General features: G+C 42.8%; 1 protein-coding gene and 1 long non-coding RNA gene across 2 annotated transcripts; one reads left to right on the top strand and one right to left on the bottom strand.

Annotated features, from left to right (window-relative positions):
* Window positions 1-3,128: 3,128 nt before the first annotated feature.
* On the bottom strand, window positions 3,129-26,215 carry dhx9 (DEAH (Asp-Glu-Ala-His) box helicase 9). The gene is made up of 28 exons (XM_054625475.1): window positions 26,088-26,215; window positions 25,854-25,994; window positions 25,485-25,605; window positions 24,690-24,856; window positions 23,834-23,982; window positions 21,563-21,609; window positions 20,647-20,783; window positions 20,468-20,557; window positions 19,552-19,713; window positions 19,190-19,267; window positions 18,377-18,568; window positions 18,021-18,162; window positions 17,374-17,456; window positions 16,992-17,148; window positions 10,484-10,581; window positions 10,114-10,327; window positions 9,471-9,565; window positions 9,273-9,346; window positions 8,827-8,979; window positions 8,388-8,548; window positions 8,185-8,296; window positions 7,923-8,084; window positions 6,714-6,841; window positions 6,390-6,619; window positions 5,652-5,767; window positions 4,428-4,628; window positions 3,694-3,932; window positions 3,129-3,627 (listed from the first exon to the last, which is right to left on the bottom strand). The coding sequence occupies exons 1-28, from the start codon at window positions 26,196-26,198 to the stop codon at window positions 3,452-3,454; spliced, it is 3,936 nt and encodes a 1,311-aa protein (XP_054481450.1). The 5' UTR covers window positions 26,199-26,215; the 3' UTR covers window positions 3,129-3,451.
* LOC129113267 (uncharacterized) lies at window positions 10,611-11,133 on the top strand. Its single transcript, XR_008532389.1, has 3 exons — window positions 10,611-10,681; window positions 10,837-10,854; window positions 10,973-11,133. It is a non-coding gene; the product is annotated as an uncharacterized LOC129113267 (long non-coding RNA).
* Window positions 26,216-27,117: the final 902 nt, after the last annotated feature.

Here is a 27,117-nt window from a genome sequence, read left to right as displayed (position 1 = left end):
TGAAATAAATTAATAAATACAGGAATGAATAAATACTGGAATAAATTAATAAATAAATAATAAATGCATAAATAAATGCTGAAATGCATAAATAAATAAATAAATACTGAAATAAATTAATGAATAAATACTGAAATAAATGAATAAATAAATACTGAAATAAATAAATACTGAAATAAATGCATAAATAAATAAATAAATAAATAAAATGAAATAAATAAATGCATAAATAAATAAATACTGAAATAAATAAATACTGAAATAAATAAATAAATGCATGAATAAATGAATGAAAAAATAGATAAATGCATAAATAAATAAATACTGAAATAAATAAATGAATAAAATAAATAAATACTGAAATAAATAAATACAGGAATAAATGCATAAATAAATACTGAAATAAATAAATACAGGAATAACTAAAGGTATAAATAAATAAATGCATAAATAAATAAATAAAAATAAATAAATACAGGAATAACTAAAGAAAAGTATAAATAAATAAAGAAAAGTATAAATAAATACAGGAATAAATAAAGAAAAGTATCAATAAATAAATGCTTAAATAAATACTGAAATAAATGCATAAATAAATATAGGAATACATAAATGCATAAATAATTGTATAAATCAATACAGTAATGAATAAATGCTTAAATAATTACTGAAATAAATAAATAAAAGTATAAATAAATAAATTCATAAATAATTGTATAAATAAATAAATGCTTAAATAAATAAATGCTTAAATAAATACTGAAATAAATGAATAAAAGTATAAATAAATAAATGCTTAAATAAATACAATAATAAATAAATGCATAAATAAATACAGGAATAAATACAATAATAAATAATTGTATAAATAAATACAGTAATAAATACATGCTTAAATGAATACTGAAATAAATGCATAAATAATTGTATAAATAAATACAGGAATAAATAAATAAATGCTTAAATAAATACTGAAATAAATAAATAAAAGTAAATGCTAAAATAAATATGGAAATGAATACATTAATCTATAGATAAATAAATAAAATTTAATAATCAAACAGGACATAAATAAATACATATCCTACATTTATTTCTACATTTCTTTTCACTTACATTTATACATTTATTTATTTATACTCATTTTTCGTCCTCCATACCGGACACTCCCACAACCACGCTTCAGAGAAATCCTGCAGAAGTGTTTGATGTTTAATGAAGACAATCATCACTGTCACTGCGGATCAATCAGATATCAATGATCATTAAACTACTCTGAACTCTCTAATATAATTAAAACTGATTCATTTAGTCATTAAAACCAAAGAAGTGACTTTAATTGAAGCTGCTTCATGGAGAACCTTTTATAACTCATTTAATGTGTCACATTAATAAACCATTAATCACCCTGTAAACCACTGAGAGAACCCAGTAAAGGACCAGTTCAGCCACAGCGGCAGTGTGGAAGCTCATGGTGAGAAAAACAAAACGAATTAAAGTGATTATAATGATTATAATAATGATGATTATTTGAGTTAATTATTTTATTTGTTCTAAATAATTAATTATAATAGTAACAATCATAAAAATAGCAATAATAACAATAGTTATAATAGTAATTATTGTAGTAATAATAATAATAATAGTAATACAATAGTTATAATAATAGTAACAATAATAATAATAGCAATAAGTTATAGTAATATTAATAATATAAATTATAATAATGATAACAAGAATAAGAATAAGAATGCAAGTAATGAAAAAATAGTAATAATAATAATAATAATTAAAAAGAGGTTTTAAGAAGTGATTCATTTATTCTGCAGCCTCACACATAATTACATAATAATCAAAGCCAACCTTTTCCAGTTCTTCCTGATGAACCCTGAAGCGTCCAGAAGGATCCTGATCAGAAGTTTAACCCCGGAGACAAACCTGTTAAAGCTGCATTCTCTCTCCTGTCCACCAGGGGGCGACTCCTCTGGTTGTATAGAAGTCTATGAGAAAATGACTCTACTTCTCTCTTGATTTATTCCCTCAGTAAACATTGTAAACATGAGTTTATGGTCTCAATCTCTAGTTTCAAGTCTTCTTCAATACAGCATGATGTTCATTTAGTAAATGATGCTCCATTTAGAGTCAAACAGACCATAAAGCAGGGGATGCTTTAGGGCGGGGCTACACACTGATTGACAGGTCGACACCAGAGACGTATATGGCGTCTCTACCTCACTCCTTCTCAGTCCATATATGGTCACTTCCTGTTCACTGGTTGCAAAAAAACCAACATGGCGACGGTCAGATTGTCGAACTTGAGGCTTCATAACGTCAACAAACAAGAAGAGATTCTTTAAGTCGAACTCTTAAAATCAAACCGTTAAGATCTGAAAACAAGTTATAACTGAGATACATCTGAATAAATAATATTATTTTTATCATTCCTCACTTTCCATGTTTATTTAATTTATTTGGCAGCAGCGGGATTCCATACATTCAGCATGTTGACAGCAGTGAGAGATAAAGATGAGAAAACACACATTTATCTTTTAGGTCTAATTTGTGTTTTCCTATAAATAAATAAATAAAAACTCAAACTGATCTGAACTCCTGATGAAGAACTTTATTAACACCTTCATTTCATCATTACTGAGTCGGTTATTTCACATTCATGAACCACTGATGTAGAATCAGTTGGGTTATTCAGGGCTTTTCAAGTTAAAACGTCTTTAGGGGGTTTGGTTTTTCAAAGTAAAGGACAGATGAAGGTGTTTTTGTTGTGGACCTTTGGACCTGAAGTGAAACATTAGAGCGGATAAAGACGTTTGTTTTTTTTATTTCATTTTTATCTTGTCTTCTTCTACTATGTCTCTTGTGTGCACTTTAACTGCTGTGAGCCTGCACATGTCCCCGCTGCGTACTAATAAAGGATTATCTTATCTTATCTAACCTTGTTCATCAACCACACACAGTTCAGCTCTGATGAGATCATCGACCCTCTGATGAGGTCAGAGGTCACATGAGGAGGAAGTAGACGAGCTCGTTAATGAGATGATGTCATCAACATGTGAATCAGTAGAAGTCTACAGGTGTAGTTAAAGGAGTAGACAGTAGACAGTAGACAGTACTCAGGTCTGAAGGGTTTATTGGTGACAAAAATACTAAAAGATAACATGCTTCATCTCAAACATCATCTTCATCATCATCACTGACATGATCACAACAACAACAACAACAACAACAACAACAACAACAACAACAACAACAACAACAAGTCACTGAACGTGAGAAGAAATCCAGATCTGATGATTCTTTTAGTTTGTGGAGATCAGTGACGATGAAAGGAGGCGCTGACCTCCTCTGTATCCTTCTTCTCCTCCTCCACCTCCTCTATAACCTCCTCCTCTGTATCCTAGACCAGCTCTATAACCTCCCTCCCATTTCCTTCATGTTAATAACCTCCTCCTCTTCCTCCACGGTATCCTCCTCCTCCTCCACTTCCTCCTCCACCTCCTCGGTATCCTCCTCCTCCTCCTCCACTTCCTCCTCCTCCACTTCCTCCTCCACCTCCTCGGTATCCTCCTCCTCCTCCACCTCCTCGGTATCCTCCTCCTCCTCCACTTCCTCCTCCGTAACCTCCTCCTCCTCCACTTCCTCCTCCTCCTCCTCCTCCGTAACCTCCTCCTCCTCCACTTCCTCCTCCTCCTCCGTAACCTCCTCCTCCTCCATATCCACCTCCTCCTCTGTACCCCCCTCCTCCTCCACCTCTGTATCCTCCTCCTCCTCCTCCATATCCTCCTCCACCTCTGTATCCTCCTCCTCCTCCACCATATCCTCCTCCCCCTCCTCCTCTGTATCCTCCACCTCCTCTGTATCCTCCTCCTCCTCCGTCAAAGCGTGCCATCTTAGGAGGTCGAGGACCGTCTCCCATTCTGTGCAGAGAAGAAGAAAAATCATCTTCAGACTGAAACTCATTTCTTTCACAATAGAGTTGTGTGTGTGTGTGTGTGTGTGTGTGTGTGTGTGTGTGTGTGTGTGTGTGTGTGTGTGATTGTGTGTGTGTGTGTGTGTGTGTGTGTGTGTGTGTGTGTGTGTGTGATTGTGTGCGTGTGTGTGTGTACGTCTGCGTGTGTGTGTGTGTGTGTGTGCGTGTGTGTGTGTGTGTGTGTGTGTGTGTGTGTGTGTGTGATTGTGTGCGTGTGTACGTCTGCGTGTGTGTGTGTGTGTGTGTGTGTGTGTGTGTGTGTGTGTGTGTGTGTGTGTGTGTGATTGTGTGCGTGTGTGTGTGTACGTCTGCGTGTGTGTGTGTGTGTGTGTGCGTGTGTGTGTGTACGTCTGCGTGTGTGTGTGTGTGTGTGTGTGTGATTGTGTGCGTGTGTGTGTGTGTACGTCTGTGTGTGTGTGTGTGTGTGTGTGTGTGTGTGTACCTCTGGCTGCTGGCCGTCATGTTGAGTCCAGCAGTGGAGGGTTTGGATGTGAGTCTGATGAGGTTGAGCAGCTGCTGGTTGTTCTGGTCCATCTGTCGGACGTATTCGGGGTCTTTGGTCACCTCCACCACCAGAGCCTCCAGTCCGGCCCGCAGGGCAGCGACGCCGCCCGCCACCTCGTGAGGAATCCTCAGTTTGATCCTGCACACATTATTGTGAAAGGTCACCACTCACCTCTCATTTTACTGCAGAACAACTTATTTTACTGCAAAAACTTGTTGCTAATTTCATTTTCACTTTAGTAGTATTATAGATGCAGGATGTTGAATGTACTCTTGTAACGTAGTATTTCTTTAAAGTCACTACAAGGAACTTTCCTTTCCTGTTGATTTAGTCCCTGTGGTGGTCGTGTTTTAGAGAACCAGACTCTTCAGAACACCTCTCATTTTACTGCAAAAGGGTCTGACAGTCTGCAGCTCTATTTACATCCGCTCTACGTCAGACTGCAGCTCTACTTCAGCTCTATGTCAGCTCTACGTCAGACTGCAGCTCTACTTCAGGTCTTCAGCTCTACATCAGGTCTTCAGCTCTACTTCAGGTCTTCAGCTCTACGTCAGGTCTACAGCTCTACTTCAGGTCTTCAGCTCTACGTCAGGTCTACAGCTCTACTTCAGCTCTATGTCAGCTCTACTTCAGGTCTACAGCTCTACTTCAGGTCTACAGCTCTACGTCAGGTCTACAGCTCTACGTCAGGTCTACAGCTCTACTTCAGGTCTACAGCTCTACTTCAGGTCTACAGCTCTACGTCAGGTCTACAGCTCTACGTCAGGTCTACAGCTCTACTTCAGGTCTTCAGCTCTACGTCAGGTCTTCAGCTCTACTTCAGCTCTATGTCAGCTCTACTTCAGGTCTTCAGCTCTACGTCAGGTCTACAGCTCTACTTCAGGTCTACAGCTCTACGTCAGGTCTACAGCTCTACGTCAGGTCTACAGCTCTACTTCAGGTCTACAGCTCTACTTCAGGTCTACAGCTCTACGTCAGGTCTACAGCTCTACGTCAGGTCTACAGCTCTACGTCAGGTCTACAGCTCTACGTCAGGTCTACAGCTCTACGTCAGGTCTACAGCTCTACTTCAGGTCTACAGCTCTACGTCAGGTCTACAGCTCTACGTCAGGTCTACAGCTCTACGTCAGGTCTACAGCTCTAGGTCTTGAGGCCTCTCACCAGTCGTCCAGCTCCACGACGTCTCCGTTGGAGCTGATCTTCTTGCAGGCGAACAGCAGCAGCTGCAGAGGACTGACCAGAGTCATCCCTTTAGCCGAGATGGCCCGGGTCCGGATCTGAGACACAGAAACACGTTCAGTTAAAGCAACACAACCGTCCTCTTCAATGAGAGAATCATTGCTCTCTAGATCTGTACTGAATCTACAAGCTTCTGTTGAGGTTTACAAACGAAGCTCTGAATGTCTGTCCTCATATTCTATGATTTCATCACCCTAAAAAAAAAAAGTCAATGTAATGTATGGTGCTGTTAGATTGCTGCCTCCCTTTGAGTTTTTGAGCAGTGAATGTTTTTTCTTTTAACGGGTTAAAAGCCAACAAATATGGATTATAGCAGAACATTTCGTCTATAATTCATATATCTATATTTTTCAATACATTTTGACTTGAAACGTTACGGAGTTATTAGAAATGTTTAGATCAATTATTCGCAGCATCACTGGAATCTAATTCTACTAAATAAACTCAACCAATAGACATTTAAATGTTGATTTAAAATGTGAATGCCAATGTTAAAAATGAAGCTTTTAACTATTCATTGCAGCTCTACTCACTAATTATTAACTCAAACACAGTCTTGTTTCAGACTCAAGAGCCCAAAGCAGCTCTTTTGTTGAGTTTTTTACCTTATAATGCATTTCATAAACATCTATATAGAATATCATAACTGCGTCCTCTCACCTTCTCGCTGAAGACGAAGAACGGTGACGGGTAGCTCATGTCGTGGCTGCTGAAGGGACAGTTGACGGAGGACTTGTGGATGAGGGCGTTGCGGCCCTCGGTGGTCAGGATCTTCCTCTTCTCTTTGTGGTAGCAGACGTTGGGGTACGAGCCGAAGGTCAGCAGAGACACCACCACGTCCAGGTTGTTGTCCGGTCCCACCGTGTTGAACATCTGGGTCATGAGACACTCTGACGACAGGAGGACAAGACATCACCATGATGGCCGACAGTATTCCTACAACACAAACGGGCAGAAAGGTCCTTCTGAGGTGCGTTCAGGTACCTTCAGGGAATCCAGAGTTGACCAGGATCTCCTTCAGCTGGACTTTGGCCTCCCAGGTCATCCTCAGAGTCGACATGTTGAGACGCTTGTGTTCACAGAAACGGTTTTCTGCGTCCTCGCCGTTAATCCTGAGCAGGAAACGACACAACAACACGGGGTTAACGGAGGCGAGCTGAGCCGTCCATCACCGCGTCTTTGTATTCATGAAGACCCGTTAAGTTAACACGCGTCACCACGGAGACAATGTTGTTTTAAAGGGGTAAAAAACAGACAGATGTGGATGGAAACTGCATATCTCATTTAGATGGATAGAAACATTTTGGGGATTTTTTTAATGACTCCAAGAAATATATTGAATATTCTTTCTTATAAAAAATAAATAAATAATAATAATATTTTATATACATTTTTTTAATTAAAAAAATCCTAATATTTTGAATGTTTTGGTATAAAACGAAACATATTTTGTAAAAAAAAATTGTTAATTAGAAAATTACTATTTTTTTTTTTTTTTTTTAAACAGTGTTTCCTAAACTTTCCACTTTAAAAAAATTACAAATCATTGCAACCAAATTCACAAAAGACTTCATCTATAAATCTATAAAGTAAGAGAATTTGTGTGTGAATAAACGTTCCAAACTGTCATTTCCAAGTCACCTCATTTTATTGGTTTGATCGATCACAACTCACTAATCTTTTTATATTGGATTCAATTTTACTACACTGAGAGCAATACCAACATTACAGCTCCCTCATGTGGCTCAAAGGTGAACTGCAGATGGAAATGTAAAGTTAAATATGAAGGAAGAAATGATATAACTTATTAGCCGACCGGTGGGTCCCGACCCAGTGTTTGGGACTTCAAACTTCTCTACCTGACTCACTGATCCTCATTCCTACAACATGTGAGAAGCCTGTATTTAATTTATTATAGAAACAAGCCGTCACATAAACACATCGGTCCTCTTCTCCTCTTTTTATGATTGATTTAGTGTCGCCTCGCAGGTATGAATGCCTCCTGAGACCGGGTTCTAAAGGAGAACCGGTTCTAAATGAGTAAAAGCCCTGGGTATTGGTGCTGCTAACGTTACTAGCTCTCCTCCTGTTAGCTGGTAGAACACTATTGATCCAGGGACTTTTTCTTCTGATCTGGAGCTGATCATCTGTTGAAACTAAAAACTACAAACCCCACAGTTACCCACTACAGACCTGACGTCGTCCCAGGCCTGGAAGACGGACAGCAGAGCCACGTGGTCCGAGAACCGGCTGCCGGAGAAGTTTCTGTGAACGAAGCCGAGACGCTTCCCCTCGCTGACGAACGGCTCCGGGAAACACGTGGCGGCTGAGATGGTGCACATGGCGTCTCCAACGCTGCAGGGAGACACATTGTTTTTAATGAAGGAAAACAGGATGTCAGGTGATTCATCTGTGAGATTAAAGTGTAGAAGAAGAAGAAGAAGAAGAAGCTGACTGGAAGATGCAGCCCATGATCATCATCTTCCCCAGACGAGGCTCGATGGGCAGCCGAGCCAGGATCCGTCCCAGAGGAGTGAGCTCATCGTTGGTGTCCAGAGCGTCCAGCTCTGAGGGACAGACACACGGTAGAGTTAATCTGTGTGTGTGTGTGTGTGTGTGTGCGTGTGTGTGTGCGTGTGTGTGTGTGCGTGTGTGTACCTCTCAGAGTGTGTTCGGCCTCGATGACGGCGTCCAGCGGCGGCGGTTCGATGGCCTTGGACAGGAAGTGTCCGATGGCGCCGAGTCTCAACAGTTTGATGCTCAAAGCGACTTCATGCAGCGGAGTCCTGAAGATCTCTGGAGTCATGTGAGTCTCCAGCCTGAGGAGACACGACACAGTGAGGACAGATACACGGGGGGGGCAGGAGGAGGTCTGAGGTGGAGGTGCAAGGAGGAGGTGAGAGATGTCAGGGGATGTGAGGAGGTTGTGAAAGGTGTGAGGGGGTGTGAGGAGAGGGTGGCATGAAAAGTTCTGAGGAGGAGGTGTAAGGAGGATGATTCAGGAGGAAGTGTGGGGAGGTACGAGGAGGGGTAGCTGTGAGAAGTTATGTGAGATCAGGACAGGGGAGGAGGTCTCGGGTTCTTAAGGAGGTCTTGCCTCTCGAATCGAGCTCGGCTGCAGAGGTGGAAGCAGAACCCGGCTCGGACTCTACCGGCTCGTCCTTTCCTCTGTTCCAGGTTTGTCTTTGAGGCCCAGACGGTGGCGTAGTTAGTCATGTTGTTGTGGGACGTGAAGAGCTTCACCTTCTGTCTGAGAGGACACAAACATGAGGACATGAAGTCTAACTCAGGACACAAACATGAGGACATGAAGTCTAACTCAGGACACAAACATGAGGACATGAAGTCTAACTCAGGACACAAACATGAGGACATGAAGTCTAACTCAGGACACAAACATGAGGACATGAAGTCTAACTCAGGACACAAACATGAGGACATGAAGTCTAACTCAGGACACAAACATGAGGACATGAAGTCTAACTCAGGACACAAACATGAGGACATGTCCTCTTTTTGTCCTCTCACTCTGGACTGACTTACTTGCAGGAGTCGATGACGTAGACGACGTCGTTGATGGTGATGCTCGTCTCTGCGATGTTTGTGGACAGAATCACCTGCAGATTCAACAAAAAAACAATCATCAACATTTCATCTGGAATAGAAAATGGAGGTTTCTCTCTGTGAGTTGGTTTAAAGAGACGTTGGTTTGAATCCCAACTCAAGGTTTTGCTCTCTGACCTTCCTGATGTTGTCGGGCACCGGTTCAAACACCCTCCTCTGCTCCTCTCTGGGGATCTGTGAGTGGAGCGGCATGATCCGGTACCGGCTACTTCCTGGAAACAAGTACAAGACATCTTAGAAGTGAATGTTGTACTTTATACTGTACTACATCTCAGAGGTAAAAATACTATTCTTTAAAGTACTACAAACATATGATGATTTTATAGAATATGATGCTGTAAATTAAACGAAACAGGATATAAAGGAGTTAAAATGCAACATACACCGAATAGGAAAACATTTTACTGATTAATCAATGTTTTGTACTTTAACTACTTTTACATACTTTAGTAAGGTTTTGAATGTAAGTTTTGCTTGTAGTGGAGTATTTTCACAGTGTGGTATTAGTACTTTACTGCAGTACAGGATCTTAATACTCACCTCTGGTTTAAGCATTTCACTTTACTGTTATACATTTAAATATTGAGGGTAAAATCTGATTTCTATCTAAAGAATTAAACATGTGTACTCTACTGTGGCTTTATGGGTCGGATCAATCAATTTGTAAAAGCTTTCATCTCTCCTACAGTAATGAATCTAGTTTTCTTCTGGAGCTCTCCAGTCCACCGGCCCTTCAGGTGTTTCTTTCTCGGTGACGTACCAAAGTGCGGGTTGGTCTCCAGGTGTCTCTGCATGGAGTAGATGAGGTTCCAGCCGGGCAGGAAGATGAGCACGGCTCCGGCCACCTGCAGCGTCTCGATGTACTTCAGAAGAGCCTCCACCAGCTCGAAGGACGTCTCCTTCTCGTTGATCTGAGCCATGGAGCGCTTCGTCTCCGCAGAGTACTCCGGCCCACAGATCACATTACAGTTGGTCTGCACGGACAGGAACAACATCTCACACTCTGGATTTGACTCATAACGCCTTCAGCCTCAATGAGCTGCAGATATGTTACTGTTATATACACGGTTATTCTTTACAGGGACATCAGAAGACACAGGAGATGCAGCATGAGGGAAACGGTTGCTTACATCTTCCTCTCCTCCCTCCTCGTCTTTATCCTTCTTCTTGCGGTCCATTGGTGGAGGGACGAAATTGGTCATCTGGATGCTGTCCTCCAGGAAATACTCTGTTTCAACACAAATAATTATTTATCGCTGCTGTGGCCTCAGGCTTTGATTATTAGGACACTGAATCATGAGTTAATGCCATTAAGGGAGGTGAGAGAGGTGAGGGAGGTTAAGGGGATGAGGGAGGAAAGGGAGGTGAGGGAGGAAAGGGAGGTGAGAGAGGTGAGGGAGGAAAGGGAGGTGAGGGAGGAAAGGGAGGTGAGGGAGGGAGGAAAGGAGGTGAGAGAGGTGAGGGAGGTGAGGGAGGAAAGGAGGTGAGAGAGGTGAGGGAGGTGAGGGAGGAAAGGAGGTGAGAGAGGTGAAGAGGAGGTGAGGGAGGTGAGGTGGGAGGTGAGGGGGAAGGTGAGGGAGGAGGTGAGGGAGGAAAGGGAGGTTGAAGAGGTGAGAGAGGTAGGTTTGAAGATATGATATCCACAGGCCAGGTGTAGGGAGGTGTTTACTCTCCTTTTCCCAGGCGCCAGTAGCCTTGATCACCCCACTTGTTTTGTCCCTTATATTCAGTGTGAAGCCTTTCTCTTCAGTGCATTACTTTGCGGGTTGCCAGTGCATATCTTGTTGTGTTCTGTGTGATCCTGTAAACCTGCCTCTTTCTTATTAGAAATAAAAAATCACAAAGACACTCTTTGTCATCTGATCGTATTTCAACGCTCACTTCGGACTCATCTCAGTCCGTATTAGTACAGTATTATTTGTTTCCACAACAATTTGGCGTCACGAACAGGATCCATAGAAGATCGTCCTGAGGAGACGGAGGAACGGTGACCGATCATCCAGGAGGAAATCTCCTGTCATGGGGTCCAAATATGGAACAGGGAGCATAGATTGTGTTGGTGTATGGATACAACGACATGGGTTTCCTCCAGGAGGATCATTTAGCATAGCTCAAATAGGGAAATTACAAACAAAATTGGAGGAGGAGCAGAAAAGAGTATGGGGATCAAAGAGAATCAAAGTTAAGGATTTGGAAGAGATAGAGAAACACAGGAGGTGTTTGAAAATGTGGAAGGATGGAGCAGAGTGTTGGGAAAGAAATGAGTTGGCTAAAGTACCAGATACATCACCTTATTCCTCTCTGTTTAAGGAACTGTCTCAGCTGTGTGAAGTGACAGCACCAGCAACATCCACTGACAGCACAAACAGCCACAGACGAGGAGGAAGAAGAAGAAGAACAACCACAAGCCTCAACCTCAGCCCCCACCGCCCTAAAGCAGGACCCTCCAGCTCCTCCGTCCTAGGAGGAGGCTCAACCTCCTTTAAAGGAGCGGGTGAAGCCAGCGCAGGGCCCACAGCTGCAGCAACTCCAGCAAAGACCAAGAAGACCATGGTACAGGTAGCTGGTGCAAAAGGCACTGCCCTTGTCCGTAGACCACGGACAGCAAGAGACATTGATCAGGCATAGAGCTTCCTCCGCTGTCTGCAGGAGGGAGCAAACAACTGTATGTGTTCTGCACTGGATGGCTGCCAACTGGAAATGAACTAAAAAGACTGCTTCTGAAACATCTGGGCGCCTCAGACTATGCAAAAATAAAGGAAGCATTTGGGACAAATGACAGGTGCCTCATTGAAGCTGACTGGGACACGGAGGTGAACGAGCCCTATGCCGAATTCTTGGAAAAACTCATGGCAGAGATCGTAGAGGCTTTCCCCATCAGAGCTGAAGACTACTACACCAGGCTCCATCAGGTCTACGCTCTCCACTGTGGACTTGACGAGCCTGAAGATGGGGAACTCATATGCAGTACGTGGGAAAGCCACCTGCTCTTGGCCTTCGTAGGGGGTCTGCATGGAGAAATTGGAAAAAGGGTTAAAGAAGGCTGTGTCGATTGGGAAAGTGCCAGTCTGAAGTCTTGAGACACGCACGTCACTCTGAAAAACTTTTGTCTGCAGTCAAAGCTAAGAAAGATCAGACACAACAAAGCGACCATCACATGGCTCGACTCTCCCTGCTCCAGGCTGCTGAAAAATAATGTTGCTGTCTCAAGGACAACAACGTCACCAGGCACAAAGCCAGACAAGACGGCAGCCAAAACAACAGCAACAGCAACAACCATGGCGTGTGGGACAAGGGCAAGGACGAGGACAGAGAAGGGGGAGAGGGGGTCAAAACCGGAGTGCCCCTCCCCTTGCAAAAGACCAATGCTTCATCTGCAGACCTCATGGGCATTGGGCACATGAATGTCCTGATAGACAACAAGGCCAAGGAGGAGACGGGACAGGCAGCCACCACGAAAAGGCAGACTGACATCAGACTGCTGAGGAGAGTGCAGAGACGGGAAACCACCCACCTACAGCAGCTGAGCAGGGGAGTGACACACACACACACACACACACACACACACACACACACACACACACACACACACACACACACACACACACACACACACACACACACACACACACACACACACACACACACACAACATGAGAGGAACAGGTTACACACACACACACATGCTACACGCAATGAAGAAAATGCTTTGCCTACTGATTTGGCACAGGCCATTCAAGAAACCATTCAATGTTTAGAGATGAGAACAGCAAGAAAGCCTCTTGTAGAAACATATGCTAAATATGACAATGATGCTTATAAAGAGGTGCCTATGGCCGAGGTCGAAGTTAATGGTACCATATTACATTTTTTAGGAGACTCCGGAGCAACAAATTCTGTAATCATGAACAAATGCATGCCTAGGGTTAAAATGAGTGGCAGATACACCTATTCTCAAGGTGCTTCTGGCCTCACTGTAAAAGAACATTTCTCCAGTCATTTGTTGACTTAAAACCTGCTCTACAGCGGGCCAAACCCTGACAGACCATTCACTCAAGCCTTCGACGAGTGTAATGGCTGCATGACGTCAGTGCTCTTGCAACAACACGGTGATAAACTCAGGCCTGTAGGTTATTTCTCAGCTAAACTAGACCCCGTGGCTAGAGGCCTTCCAAAATGTCTGCGTGCCGTAACTGCTGCAGAGAAAGCTGTCAATGTGACGCGTGACATCGTGGGTTATTCTCCTCTCAGCATTCTGGTGCCTCACGCTGTCAGTCACAGCGTACTACCCTGAGCCTTCCTCGTAGCACTTATTGAATTCGTATTCGTTTACTGCACTTATCCTATTCGTAGTAGTTTGTAGCACTTATTGTATTCGTATTAGTCTGTTGCAATTATTGTTTTCGTAGTAACTTGCCTCTGCACTATACTTTTGCTCTGGTTTATGCTTTAAGATGCTTGTTTAAGAAAGGAGATGCACTGATGACTTCTGGTGACTAGTAGTTCTCTTGAATACCTATGTTGAATACACTTCCTGTAAGTCGCTTTGGAGAAAAGCGTCTGCTACATGACTGTAATGTAATGTAATGTAATGAAGAGATGTACCACCCTTAACCCAGCTTCTCTCCTTCCAGGCATTGACGATGGAGAGCCTCACTGTTGTATAGCTGAACTTCAACATGTTTGTTCTCCCCGAACTGATCTCTCTGATAGTGCATTGCCTAATCCTGAACTTGTTTTTTATGTGGATGGTTCTGCATCCCGTGACCCAGCCACTGGCCTCCAGAGCTGGCTACGCTGTTGTTTCTGACCATGACGTTGTTCTTTCTGCCCCTCTCCCTTCTCATCACTCAGCACAGGCAGCAGAGTGGTGGCCCTAACAGAGGCATGCAGATTGGCTGACGGTAAAACAGTTAACATCTATACTGACAGCAGGTATGCTTTTGGTGCTGGGCATGATTTTGGTACCCTTTGGAAACACAGACATTTTCTCACTTCAGCTGGCAAAGTAATCCAACACGCTGACAAAGTCTCTGCCCTGCTTGTTCTTCTGCCTGCAGGCAACGCAGTATGTAAATGTGCTGCACACACTCGTAAAGATGATTTGGTTTCCACAGGGAATGCTAGAGCAGACGCGGCCACCCATCCTCGCTCACTGACATACAGTCACTTTCTGACCCCTCTGAGCGAGCGCTCTGGCGCAGATGTGAGTGTAAATTCTCTGATGACATTTGGAGGGGCCCGAATGGTAAACCATGCCTCCCAAAAGCCTTGTTTCCACATTATGCTAAATTGACACATGGGTTAGACCATGTGTCTAAAGGGGGGATGTTGTCAATGATAACTTTTCAACGTTTGCTGAGAAGTATTGTCAGAGCTGCATGACATGTGCTACACATAACACAGGTCGACCCGTTGATGTGACACAGCAAGCAGCACATCCTCCTCCAACGCGACCATTTGAACACCTTAGGATGGATTTCACAGAGCTAAGCCCAGCCGAGGGTAAGAAATGTTGTTTGGTCATGGTGGATATGTGGTCCAAATGGGTTGAAGCCTTTCCTGCAAAACATCAAACAGCAGCCGTTGTGGCAAAAGCCCTGGTGACAGAAATTATTCCCAGGTGGGGAATACCGACTAAGGTTTCTAGCGACAATGGCTCACATTTTGTCAACACCATCATCAGACAAGTCGGTGAGTACCTAGGAATGGATTTGAGATACCACTGTGCCTACCACCCAGCGAGTGGAGGTGCTGTTGAGCGTGAAAATGGCACGCTAAAACAAAAACTGTCTAAATGTTGTGAAGACACAGGTCTTCCCTGGCCTAGAGCTCTGCCTATTGTCCTGATGTACATGAGAATGAGAAAACGGGCTAGAACTAACCTAACTAAGTCTTTTTGCAGCTCCTCCTCATGTTGGAATCCGTCCACCAGGAGGCCCTCCTCCTGACACTGCTCTCTGTGAAGATGCTGTGCTAACCTATTGCATTAACCTTTCTCGTGCCCTTTCCGATATCAGGAAACAGGTTGCTACAGCTCTACCATCACCTGCCAGCACACCTCTGCACAACATCCAACCAGGTGACTATGTGGTAGTGAAAGATTTCAGGAGGAAACACTGGAAAGCAAAACGTTGGCAGGGCCCCTACCAGGTGCTCCTGGTTACCCACACAGCTGTCAAGGTAGCTGAAAGAGCCACGTGGATCCACGCCAGCCACTGCAAGCTGGTTCCTCTGCCGAGTGAACCCCCACAGGCACCGACTACAACCAAGGAAGCAGCTTCTGATAAATAGGCACATATATGACCATAATAAAGTCATATTTGTGACCAGATATACTTTGTTGATTCAACACAGGACAGGTGTGAGCCAAGCACCGCCTTGGTCCTGCTCCGCTGAAAACACAAACACACACACACTGATACAAGCTCAACGTGACGTGCAAGCGCAGTTCTTGTGTCACGACCGTGGGATCAACGCACTCCATCATGGAACGACCACGACCATGGCATCCACTCCGTCGTCTGGGCTGTGGCCTCAGGGCTTCATCATGTATCCTACGGTTTGTTTCTGTAATCGTTGTATTCACCATCCTTTTCCTGTGTGAACCAGATCGTAAGAAGCCCACAACCTCTGCTGACGGTAATTTTACATCAGGTAACACAACCAACCATACACGCCTGAGGCGGTTTGCGCTTCCGGACCTCTCAGGTTCGGGAGACAATTTGTGGTATCAGACTGTCCGTTCATTGGTTCGCAAGGTCACTAATACTAGTTGTTATGCTTGCTCTCTCTTGCCTCACTCGTCGAATAGTGCCCCTTTGGTACCTGTTCCCTTAAACAAAATAGAAACGCTCTCAGTCTTAGTTGCCATGACTGGCTCAGGTCCCTACACAGTAAAGAACATGATACGATATCGCCACTTGATAAACGAGACAACGATCGACTATGAAAACCATCACATAAGAAACAACATTTCCATGTATTCCAACGTCACCAAAGTGGTGTTGAGCTCGCCATTGATTAATGTACCCATACCACATTGGTATACTGCTGATGTATGTTTCAGTCACGCATGTGCTAACGACTCGCTCAACTTAGGTACGACGGGTTCCTGCGAACAAACTGTTAAGTCTACCTGCTCTGCTACCAGACGAGAAAATGGCCGTAACAAAGAGAACACACCAGATATAGCTAGAGCTAATCTAACCAGTTCACCGCTCAAGGAAAACACTACCTTAGCCACAAATCCTACTGTAATGATTCCTAATTCAGATGGCTATAGGTGCCTGACAGAGGTGAGGGAGGAAAGGGAGGCGAGGGAGGTGAGGGAGGAAAGGGAGGCGAGGGAGGTGAGAGAGGTGAGGGAGGAAAGGGAGGTGAGGGAGGAAAGGAGGAGCGGGAGGTGAAAGAGGTGAGGGAGGTGATAGAGGTGAGGGAGGTGATAGAGGTGAGGGAGGAAAGGAGGAGAGGGAGGTGAGGGAGGAAAGGGAGGCGAGGGAGGTGAGAGAGGTGAGGGAGGAAAGGGAGGTGAGGGAGGAAAGGAGGAGCGGGAGGTGAAAGAGGTGAGGGAGGTGATAGAGGTGAGGGAGGAAAGGAGGAGAGGGAGGTGATAGAGGTGATGGAGGTGAGAGTTACCTTGAACAGGGAAGGTGCGTCCGAACACCTCGATGACGGGGGAGTTGAAGAAGTATTCTCTGAACATGGTGGTGTCGATGGTGGCCGACATGAGGAGGATGCGGACCTGAGGGTAGGCCTGGATCACGTCCCTGAGGACCACCATCAGGAAGTCCGTCTGTGCACGCACGCGCACACACACACACACACACACACACACACACACACACACACACACACACACACACACACACACACACACACACACACACACACACACACACACACACACACACACACACACACACACACACACACACACACACACACACGGAGGGTCAGACCAGACAGGAAACCAGTGCAGAGCCCCAGCGTCTGTATGAACTCTGATAAAGGAGCTCACATTGATGTCTCTCTCATGGATCTCATCGACGATGACGTGACTGATGCCTCGGATTCCTGCTTCAAGCTTCCGCAACAAAACGCCTGAAACACAAAACACACTCATCAACATCCTGCTGACACACGTGGTGAACGGGTTAAACTGAGCTTTTGGGGAAACAACAACGGAAATCTGCTCAGTGTGGCTGCTGAGTTATCAATTATTATTTATCAAATGTATCCTGATGCGACTAGTGCAGGTTTTGTTTTTGCACGGTCCTGAATGATCCATATTTAGTAAAGAAACAGCTAAAGCTAGCTAGTGCTCATCAGGAGGCGAAAGAATGAAAAGCTAAAGTCTGGTGAGCGCTAACAGGAGGAGAGCTAGTAACGTTAGCGGTGCTGCTAACGTTCCTAGCTCTCCTCTGGTTGTTTACAATGTAACATCATCAGAGATCAGAGACTAGAAAAGCATAAATGAAGTCCTGATCTCATATTTTACTGAATATTGGAGGATAACGATCGTCAGTAAAAGTTTATTTAACTCTGTGATGGTTAACGATTAACTGTGGAGTTAATCCGTGTTGAACCGTGAGGAGGATCAGTATGGATCAGGGATCCACTACGGTCCGTTAAACCACAAGTGAGACTCGGTGCTCGTCTACGTACCGACGGTGCAGAAGAGGATGCTGGAGTGCGGTCGAGGGAGGACGGACTCAAAGCGAACGCTGTAGCCACAGCTCTTCCCGACATCCTCTCCTCGCTCGTAGGCGACCCGCTCGGCCACCGACACGGCGCTGATCCTCCTGGGCTACAGGGAGGACGAGAGTTATCTTCAGTCAATCAATTAATCATGAAGTAAAATCAAATCTATCAAACTAGCCGATGGAAGCAGTAGAGCAGGAACTCCTGTTCTGAGAGGTAAAACCATGTTTTTGTGAATGGAGTCTGGTGAAGAGAGCGTTGGTAACTTTGAGCTCCTGCAGGTGTTCATGAAGGTGTCTCTGGGTTGGACTGAGTGTTACCTGGGTGACCACGATGTTGCAGTCGGAGGCTCTTCCTGCCTTGATGAAGCGGTCCAGGATGTACTGAGGAACCTGGGTGGTTTTACCGCAGCCCGTCGCTCCTCTGATGATCACCACCGCGTTGCTCTCCACGGCGGCCATGATCTCCTCCTCAAACTGTTTGACAGGCAGCTGGTCGCGATCCAACAGGATCTGAACCACAGGAGGAACATTCTTCTACACTCTGGTATCTCTCTGCTGAATAAAACATGTAGAAGAAGAAGAAGAAGAAGAAGAAGAAGAAGAAGAAGAAGAAGAAGAAGAAGAAGAAGAAGAAGAAAAAGAAGAAGCAGAAGGAAAAGAAGAAGAATGAGGAGAAGAAAAATAAGAAGAAGAAGCAGAAGAAGAAAGAGAAGAAGAAGAAGGAGGAGGAGGAGGAGGAGGAGAAGGAGAAGAAGAAAAAGAAGAAGCAGAAGAAAAAGAAGAAGAAGAATGAGGAGAAGAAAAATAAGGAGAAGAAGAAGCAGAAGAAGAAGAAGAAGAAGAAGAAGAAAAAGAAGGAGAAGAAGAATGAGAAGAACACAAATAAGAAGAATGAGGAGAAGACAAAGAAGAAGAAGAACAAGGAGAAGGAGGAGAAGGAGAAGAAGAAGGAGAAGAATGAGGAGAAGAAGACAAAGAAGAATAAGAAGGAGAAGGAGAAGAAGAAGAAAGAGGAGAAGAAGAAAGAGAAGGATAAGTAGAAGAAGAAGAAGGAGAAGAAGGAGAAGAAGAACAAGAAGCAGAAGAAGAAGCAGAAAAAGAAGCAGAAGAAGAAGAAGAAACCAGGCTGACCTTCTGTAGGTTGTCATCATGTTCCAGCTGGCACATCAGCTCATCATGAAGGTCGGCACTGATCTGCTCCGGAGTGCACTGGGTCCAAATAAAACATAGTGACATCACAATAGTGCACCCAGAGGACCAACTACCAGGGTCCTGTTGACCCAGAGCAGCGTCTGACAGGCAGAGGACCAACTACCAGGGTCCTGTTGACCCTGCACTAGTCCCAAATCCACACTACATACTGGTACTAACACTCATATTAAACAAAAATATCAACATATGAAGTGTTTTATTGATTATCCTGAAACACCTGCTGGTCCGTCCATCAACTGAAATGATTCATTAGTTAAAGAAGTTAAAGAACAGAGACTCACGTAGGCCAGCGGCCCCTCGTCGATGTTGCTGCTGGTCCAGGGGTTCCAGTTGACCTGTGGAGGCGACCAGGGGACGACTCCGGCTCCGCTCTGACGCTGGGATGGCTCAAACGTTGCCAACTTCCCCTGAATCAGAGACACTGAGTCTGACGGGTCTGCAGGCTGGACGAGACCAAAAGAAAAAAAGCAGGTTTTCTTTATGGAATCACCAAAACTACACCGTTTATCTTAGCATGAAGCTGTGAAATCAGACGCCAGATTTTCATCTTTCAGACGGTCCTTGAACACATCATGTGTGAATAAACCTTCCGTCAGAAAAAGTAACTAAAAGGAAGCTTAACATGGTGATATTTCATCATAAACATTTTATTCTTCATGTCTCATTTAAAATCTCACCAGAAATAAACCAGATTCTGTAAAAACATTAAATTCGGAGCTCCTCAGTGAAACTATGAAGACATGATTGATTCATCTGAGACCACCAGTCATGTGACAACAAATCTGTGAAGCTTTGACTGTTGCTGAACACAGAGCAGAGAGGAGAGGAGAGGCTGTACACATGTAAATAGTTCAATATATATATATATATATATATATATATATATATATATATATATATATATATATATATATATATATATATATATATATATATAGATGTGATTTTTTTCCAATATTTGTAAATAAATAATCAAAGAAATTCAACCTGTGTTTTTTCTTATTAATGATTTATGTCATTAGAACTGTTATTCTGCACTAAAGACATGTTTGAGTTCTCTCTACTTCTGGTCATGATTGTTCCGTTTCCATAGAGGAGCAGGACTTATATATATATATATATATATTATATTATATTAACCCTTAGATGGACCAACACACTGATCAGGGGTCAGTTCTTGAGGTTTAGATGACTCACAGGTGGGGGAATGTGGACTCCAAGCTCCTGGATGACGTTGGCCAGCTGCTGCTGCAGGTCTGGAGACACGTTGACCTCGAACACCTCCAGCTGGACACAAAACACACGACAACACCGAGTGAAACACGAATCATCCCGCAGGAAACGGTTTGATGTATGAAGGGAAGCTGCCGGCTTACAGTTTCTCCCTCCTTCTTCTTGGTGACTCCAGAGAACGCCTCCAGGACTCCCAGGTGGTACAGCTGTCGGACCAGAGACAGAGCACACGACTGGGCCGCCAGCTTCTTGTTGGAGCCGTGCTCTCGAGCCGTGATCCCTGCAGATTAGAAGAACATCAAATCAAAGACAGGCGATTCTGAGAGCATTAGAGGTTCCTCAGGGAGACTGATTGGGCCCATGAAGATTTTCATACAGTAGTTATTTTACCACTGCTGTAACTTAAAGGTGCTTCAAAGCAACATGTTGATCAGCAGCTCCTCGTGTGGTTTGTATTTCACACTCAAACGATTACTTAATAAAAAAGTAGTAATACCACAGTGTAGAAATACTTTGTGACAAATAAAAATCCTGCGTTCAAACTCTTACTTAAAGCTACAACAAAGAACTTTCGTTTTGTCTTGATTTTTTGCGTTCACTGTAAACAAAAGTTGTTTCAGAGTTCCTCAAAGTAACCAAGTAAATGTACAAACATCTGAGCATCAAGTTATACTTCAAGTATGAAAAGTAGAAGTACACGTTATGCAGAATAATATGCATAATAATTATTTATGTATTAGTGTGTTGATCACTTTAATGTTGCAGCTGGTAAAGATGGAGCTCATATAATAGACTTTGTATAATCTATAATAATAAAATATTTATAGTAATGTCAGATAAAGGTAGTACAGTGAAAAGTACAATATTGACCTCTGAGATGTAGTAGAGTAAAAAGTACAATATTTACCTCTGAGATGTAGAGAGTAGCAATAAATGTAAGTACTCAAGTAAGGTACAAGTACCTCATAATTGTACAGTACTTGAGTGAATGTGAAGTGTGTATTCCTGAGACAGTACTTGTTTACTCGTTCAGAGGGAGAATATATCGTTGAGTCTTACTTCTGCCGAGCTGTCTCACAAACAGCTGCATCTCTGCTATGAAGCTCCTGCAAACACAAACACAAACATCACAGCTTCACTTCCTCTGGGACTTTTCAAAATAAAACATAAAATAATAATCCATGCACAAAGCTTGTGAAGTGAAGCGATAAACTCACCTGCTGCTCTCAGGAGGAAGCCTGTATGTTTTTCTGCCGGACTTTAAAAAAGAAAAACCTCAGATCAGCCGAGTTTCTCCCGGCGGCTCTCTGACCTGCGGTGACACAGCAACACCAGAAATCACAACCAGACTCACCGGGCTGCACCCATGGGACAGCTTTAGTGCACCTAAACGCTGTCCCATGTCTTTCTTCAGTGTGGTTCTGATTTCTGGCGTCACGTCTGTGTTCTCTAAAGAGGCAGGAAACTCTCCAGTCTCTGAATATTCAACCGCTGTCCTCTTCACCAGCTGAATGTAGGCGGTAGGAAGGGACGACGAACAGAAGAAACATGCCGGGATTTGTCCTCCTTTATCTATCGATCAATCATCTGCACCATTGTCTGACTCTACTGGAACGTTTGAAACCGTTTCTTAGTTACAACTACGTCCAATCACAAGTTTGTTCTTATTCATGTTGTTCTGTTCTGGAGTTTTAAATTGATTTGTTGTTTAAAATCCAGTTTTCCGTTTCTCAGATGGTACAATGACAGAAATAGTAAATAACAATAAAGATATTTGGGTTTAAACTTAATACCTTATTTCAGAAAAACATATCTCTGTGATCAGATAGTTCTAGGTTTTAACAGCTGAGGTTTGATTGTTTGAACTCCATTCCTAACGCACACACATGATTTAGGATTCAGCTAGTGTAGGAACCGTCTCCGGACCTTCTGCTCTGGTTTCAGTCTGGTTCGTTAGAAAAATCAAACAGTGAGACCTCTCTGGTGTAGCCGACACACTCCGGAGGTCTCTGGGTTTACAGCAGTCCAGCAGAAAAACATACAGGAACATCCTGACCCGCCATCATAAGCACCACGGGGGGATTTCAACTACCAACCAACCCACTCGTTTCACAGAGCACCACATCAGTTGATCTGAGGAGGGAAAACTGATAGAACCGCTGCTGAAATATGACAGTGATTTGACGGGACGCAGCTGGTGTGTGTTTCCTTTAGTGCAAGTCATCGAGGACGCAAACCTTTATAAGACCTGCATCATCACAGATCTGTTCCATTTAATAACACATCAAACAATAGCAGGAGACGAGGAGGCAGCGGAAGAAGAAGAAGAAGAAGTGAAGGAAGAGGAAGAAGAAGAACTAAAAGGACATACAGAGGAAGAAGAAGAAGAAGAAGAAGAAGAAGAAGAAGAAGAAGAAGAAGAAGAAGAAGAAGAAGTGGCAGCAGTAGAAGATGAGGTAGAGGCATGCAGAAGAAGAAGATGATGAGGTAGAGGCATTCAGAAGAAGAAGAAGATGAGACAGAGGCAGTAGAAGAAGAAGAGACAGAGGCAGCAGAAGAAGAAGAAGAAGAAGAAGAAGAAGAAGAAGAAGAAGAAGAAGAAGAAGAAGAGACAGAGGCAGCAGAAGAAGAAGAAGAAGAAGAAGAGACAGCGGAAGAAGAAGAAGAAGTGAAGGAAGAGGAAGAAGAATAACTAAAAGGACATACAGAGGAAGAAGAAGAAGAAGAAGAAGAAGAAGAAGAAGAAGCAGCAGCAGTAGAAGATGAGGTAGAGGCATGCAGAAGAAGAAGAAGAAGAAAGAACTAGAAGAAGAAGGACAGGCACAGAAGAAGAAGAAGAAGAAGAAGAAGAAGAAGAAGTGAAGGAAGAGGAAGAAGAAGAACTAAAAGGACATACAGTAGAAGATGAGAAGTAGAAGAAGCATGCAGCAGTAGAAGATGAGGTAGAGGCATGCAGAAGAAGAAGAAGAAGAGACAGAGGCAATAGAAAGAAGAAGAAGAAGAAGAAGAAGAAGAAGAAGAAGAAGAAGAAGAAGAAGAAGAAGAAGAAGAAAAAAAACTCAGAAAATGTGAGATAAAATGTTGGCGTTGTCCTGATAAAACTGGAACATGTCCAGGAGTCCTCTTCACAGCTTCATAACTGTTCTCTGTAGAACCTCACAGACCCAGACAGTATTAAATGTTACTTTAGATTCTGGGAATGTTTAGGCATTTTATAGAGTAAATAGTTTCAGCCAATCTAAAGTTGAATAAACCATTCGAACAATAATAAATATGTGTGAAGATGTATGAATCTGATCACATGTGTGCTTCCTGGGTTCTGATCCAGACCTGTTGTGGTCCGGTCCCACTTGGCTGTATTTATACTCAGCGGTGGCTTTCTCCTTCTGGAAGAACTGGTTCAGACGGGCCTTGGCGTTCTCCAGCGTCCAGTTACCGTGGAGATTAGCATTCAGGTCCACCTCCTCCGACTCCAGAGTCTGCAGGGAGGAAATGAGATTTATTTCAGTGTTTATCTTTAAAAATACACTAATGATACAAAGTTATGAATCAGCCGTTATGCAGACGATGTTCTTCTTTACTTCAGTAATTAATATTCTAACAGATACAAATTATGTTTTATTTACATCGGAACTGATTCAGTGTCACATGACAGAATCCTGTTTACCTTAATGTAGAATGAGTTTGATTATTGATCAGTAAGTATTGATGTAGAATCAGTTTGATTATTGATCAGTAAGTATTGATGTAGAATCAGTCTGATTATTGATCAGTAAGTATTGATGTAGAATCAGTCTGATTATTGATCAGTAAGTATTGATGTAGAATCAGTTTGATTATTGATCAGTAAACATTGATTGAGGAGGGTTAACCTGTGATTAGATCAGCTGTCTGAAGTCTGAAGAAGAGCTTTGATAAAGTTAACTCCAGCTTGTTCTAGGATGCTTTTATTGTGAAACAGGAAGCTGTTCCTGTTTAAATCTAAGCTTCCAGCTGATTTCTTCTCTTCTTCTTCAGTTGTAGTTCAGAGGATCTTTGTCTCTTTGAACAGCGTCTAGTTCTTCTTCTACTAAACTAAAGAAGGTCTGTTAGTGAAGACACTTTCTACATTCAGACATGTAGAGTCGTCCTCTTTGTGGCTGCAGGTTAATAGTAAATATATTTGACATAAACAGAAGTATCGTACCGCCTGTGCTTCCTGTTCGTCTCTCTTGGCGTAGTACTCCTTCAGGTTGGCTCCTCGGTCCCACTGTGCTCCTTCTCCTCCTCCTCCTCCCCCCCAACCAGAGTTTCCTCCTCCTGAGTAGCCGAGTCCAGTCACTCCTGGTACCGGCCCGCTGCTGCCGTCCTCTTCTAACAACAACAACAGAGAAATATAATACTTCATACTTTCTACAAATGAGTATTGGGTGAAGATAAATTTTAACATTATCATGATGTATTCACATGTAATCTGTAAAATGTAGTGTTGGTGATAAACTAGAATAAGTCCAGTAGTTTGAAGGAGATGTTTTCACATTAATATAAAATGGATATTAGAGATGAATTATGATGGTACACTAGCTCTAAGATTATAATACATCATTAAAACTAATAATGAGTAGATCTGTTTAAATCCATAAAAATACAATCTTTTATTTCATATTGTTTGAATTGTGTGTTTTTAAAAATAAATAAAAAAATATATAAATTACTATAACATTTAGTATATTTGATGGTCTACTGACTTCAGAGCGTTGAACTTATTTTTGGGCTGTTGGTAAAAATAAGAAATATTGTGGATCCTTGTAGACCAGCTGCTATAATCAAACAACAGAGGGATCTGGATCTGACAATATGGATCATCAGTGATCAATAATTAGTATCAGCGGACAGCAGTTGATCTCTAAAAGTTATATTTGCTCCCTTTTCTCTTTGGTATTGATCTGATCTTAACAGTAAGTTTTATGATCCACTGCAGCTTTGAGAGAGATGATCGTACCTTTTTCACTTTTTATCACAAGGTGAGGTGGCAGAGGACCGCTGGAGGGGAGGCTTCCAAAGCCAGCGTCTCCTCCTCCTGCTCCTCCTCCATCAGGTTGGTCTCCACCTGGAGCGCTCACCTGTTGAAACAAGACCTCAGCCTTGAGAATAAAGCTTCAATGATTTACAAACAGAGATTTTAATGACAGTAAACAGAGACGTCTGACAATAAACCCTTAAAACCATAGACATCTAAATTCATCACAGGGGTGTAACAATATAAAAACTCTGTCACTCAAGGTGTTCGCTGTCAAAGGGACCTGATAGAAAAAGCATTAAGTCAGAGATGATGTGGTTTTATAGAGAACGTAATGAAGAGTCTGCTGACCCCCATAGCTGGAACCTCCGCTGCACTCATTTCCCCGATTCGGACCAGGTAGTTGACAAAGTCTCTGGCAGCGTTGGTCTGAGCGTCCTTCTTGTTGGTGGAGTTTCCCATCCCGATATAGTTGTAGCTATCGACACGGACCTGAACGGAGGAGAGTTGACGGTTGGAAATGGACTGGAGATAGATGTACAACTTTTTACATTTGAAGTCCTTCAGTGCAGATGGAAAACTCACCTCGCACAGAAACTTCTGCCTGTTTTTGTTCCCTGCAGCTCTGATGTCGTAGCTGGGAGTCAGCTTCTTCTTCCCACACCAGGCATACAGGAAGTTCTTAATGTCCGCCATGTTGGCCTGACAGGGGGGGGGGGGGGTCCTCCTCTGTAGAGCCTTTAATCTGAGAGATGAAAAAGGACAAAAATAAGAACTTGGGAACAAGGAAAATACAATTGTTACCGCAGCTCAAAAGTAAAAGAAGTGAGGAGGACAGTGATTGAATTTTATTATTTATTAATAATAATAATTTATTAATAATAATAATAATTATATTTTTTGCATATATACACTATATAAAATTACTTTTTCCCCCACTTATTGCACTGGATAATTGCATCCATGGCGAGAAGCATTGTACGAAAGAGAAAAGGTGAAAGCCACGTCTGTTTTTTAACGACGTGAACCAATGACCTGCTGGCAAACTTTTTAAATAAAACTTAAGCTTGTCCGATTAAAATGTGACCAGTGATGGACGTTTAGCAAGTGTTAGCTAACAATGAAGCTTAGCATTTACTATAAACATGACTTGGTTTTTGCATTCCCTGAAAAGTGCTACCACGAAAGGGGCAAAAAGCATTGTTTTCTGCCCAACTCTGATATTGTTTTGAAAAAGTGAATGTCATAACCAAACTCCACCCATAAATCAGCAAAGTCTCTGCGTTGTTAACCTACAGAACACACTTGACTCCAATATGGTGAGTAATTTATATTTGTATGAATGAATACAATCTTCCGTTGGATTCGGGATAAAAACGATGACCGACAGAACATACGGTGCTTTGTTATTTCAATAGTAACGTCAGACACAACGGATGGTTTGTAAAATGTAAGTGTAATGCTAGATAAACATCCTCGCTTTAATTTCCCAACCTTTTCAAATGGAGGTTTGGCTTGCAGATGAACATTACACTGTATATATTACTTGGTTTTGAGTCACCTGAAAATGTCTATAAAAGGAACAAAAAGCATGATTTACTGCCAGACTTCGGAG

Source organism: Anoplopoma fimbria, chromosome 3 (genome assembly GCF_027596085.1).
Source record: "Anoplopoma fimbria isolate UVic2021 breed Golden Eagle Sablefish chromosome 3, Afim_UVic_2022, whole genome shotgun sequence".
Classification (NCBI taxonomy): domain Eukaryota; kingdom Metazoa; phylum Chordata; class Actinopteri; order Perciformes; family Anoplopomatidae; genus Anoplopoma; species Anoplopoma fimbria.
This window is presented reverse-complemented; position numbering and strand designations above follow the sequence as displayed.

Bases quoted from the DNA above. Each gene is read 5' to 3' on its own strand.
- dhx9 (XM_054625475.1), bottom strand. From the start codon at position 26,198: ATGGCGGACATTAAGAACTTCCTGTATGCCTGGTGTGGGAAGAAGAAG. The intron at 17,149-17,373 runs GTGAGCTCCTTT...GTGCGTGCACAG, and splicing joins TCCATGAGAGAGACATCAAT to ACGGACTTCCTGATGGTGGT. The intron at 3,933-4,427 runs GTACACACACAC...TTCTCTGCACAG, and splicing joins ATGACGGCCAGCAGCCAGAG to AATGGGAGACGGTCCTCGAC.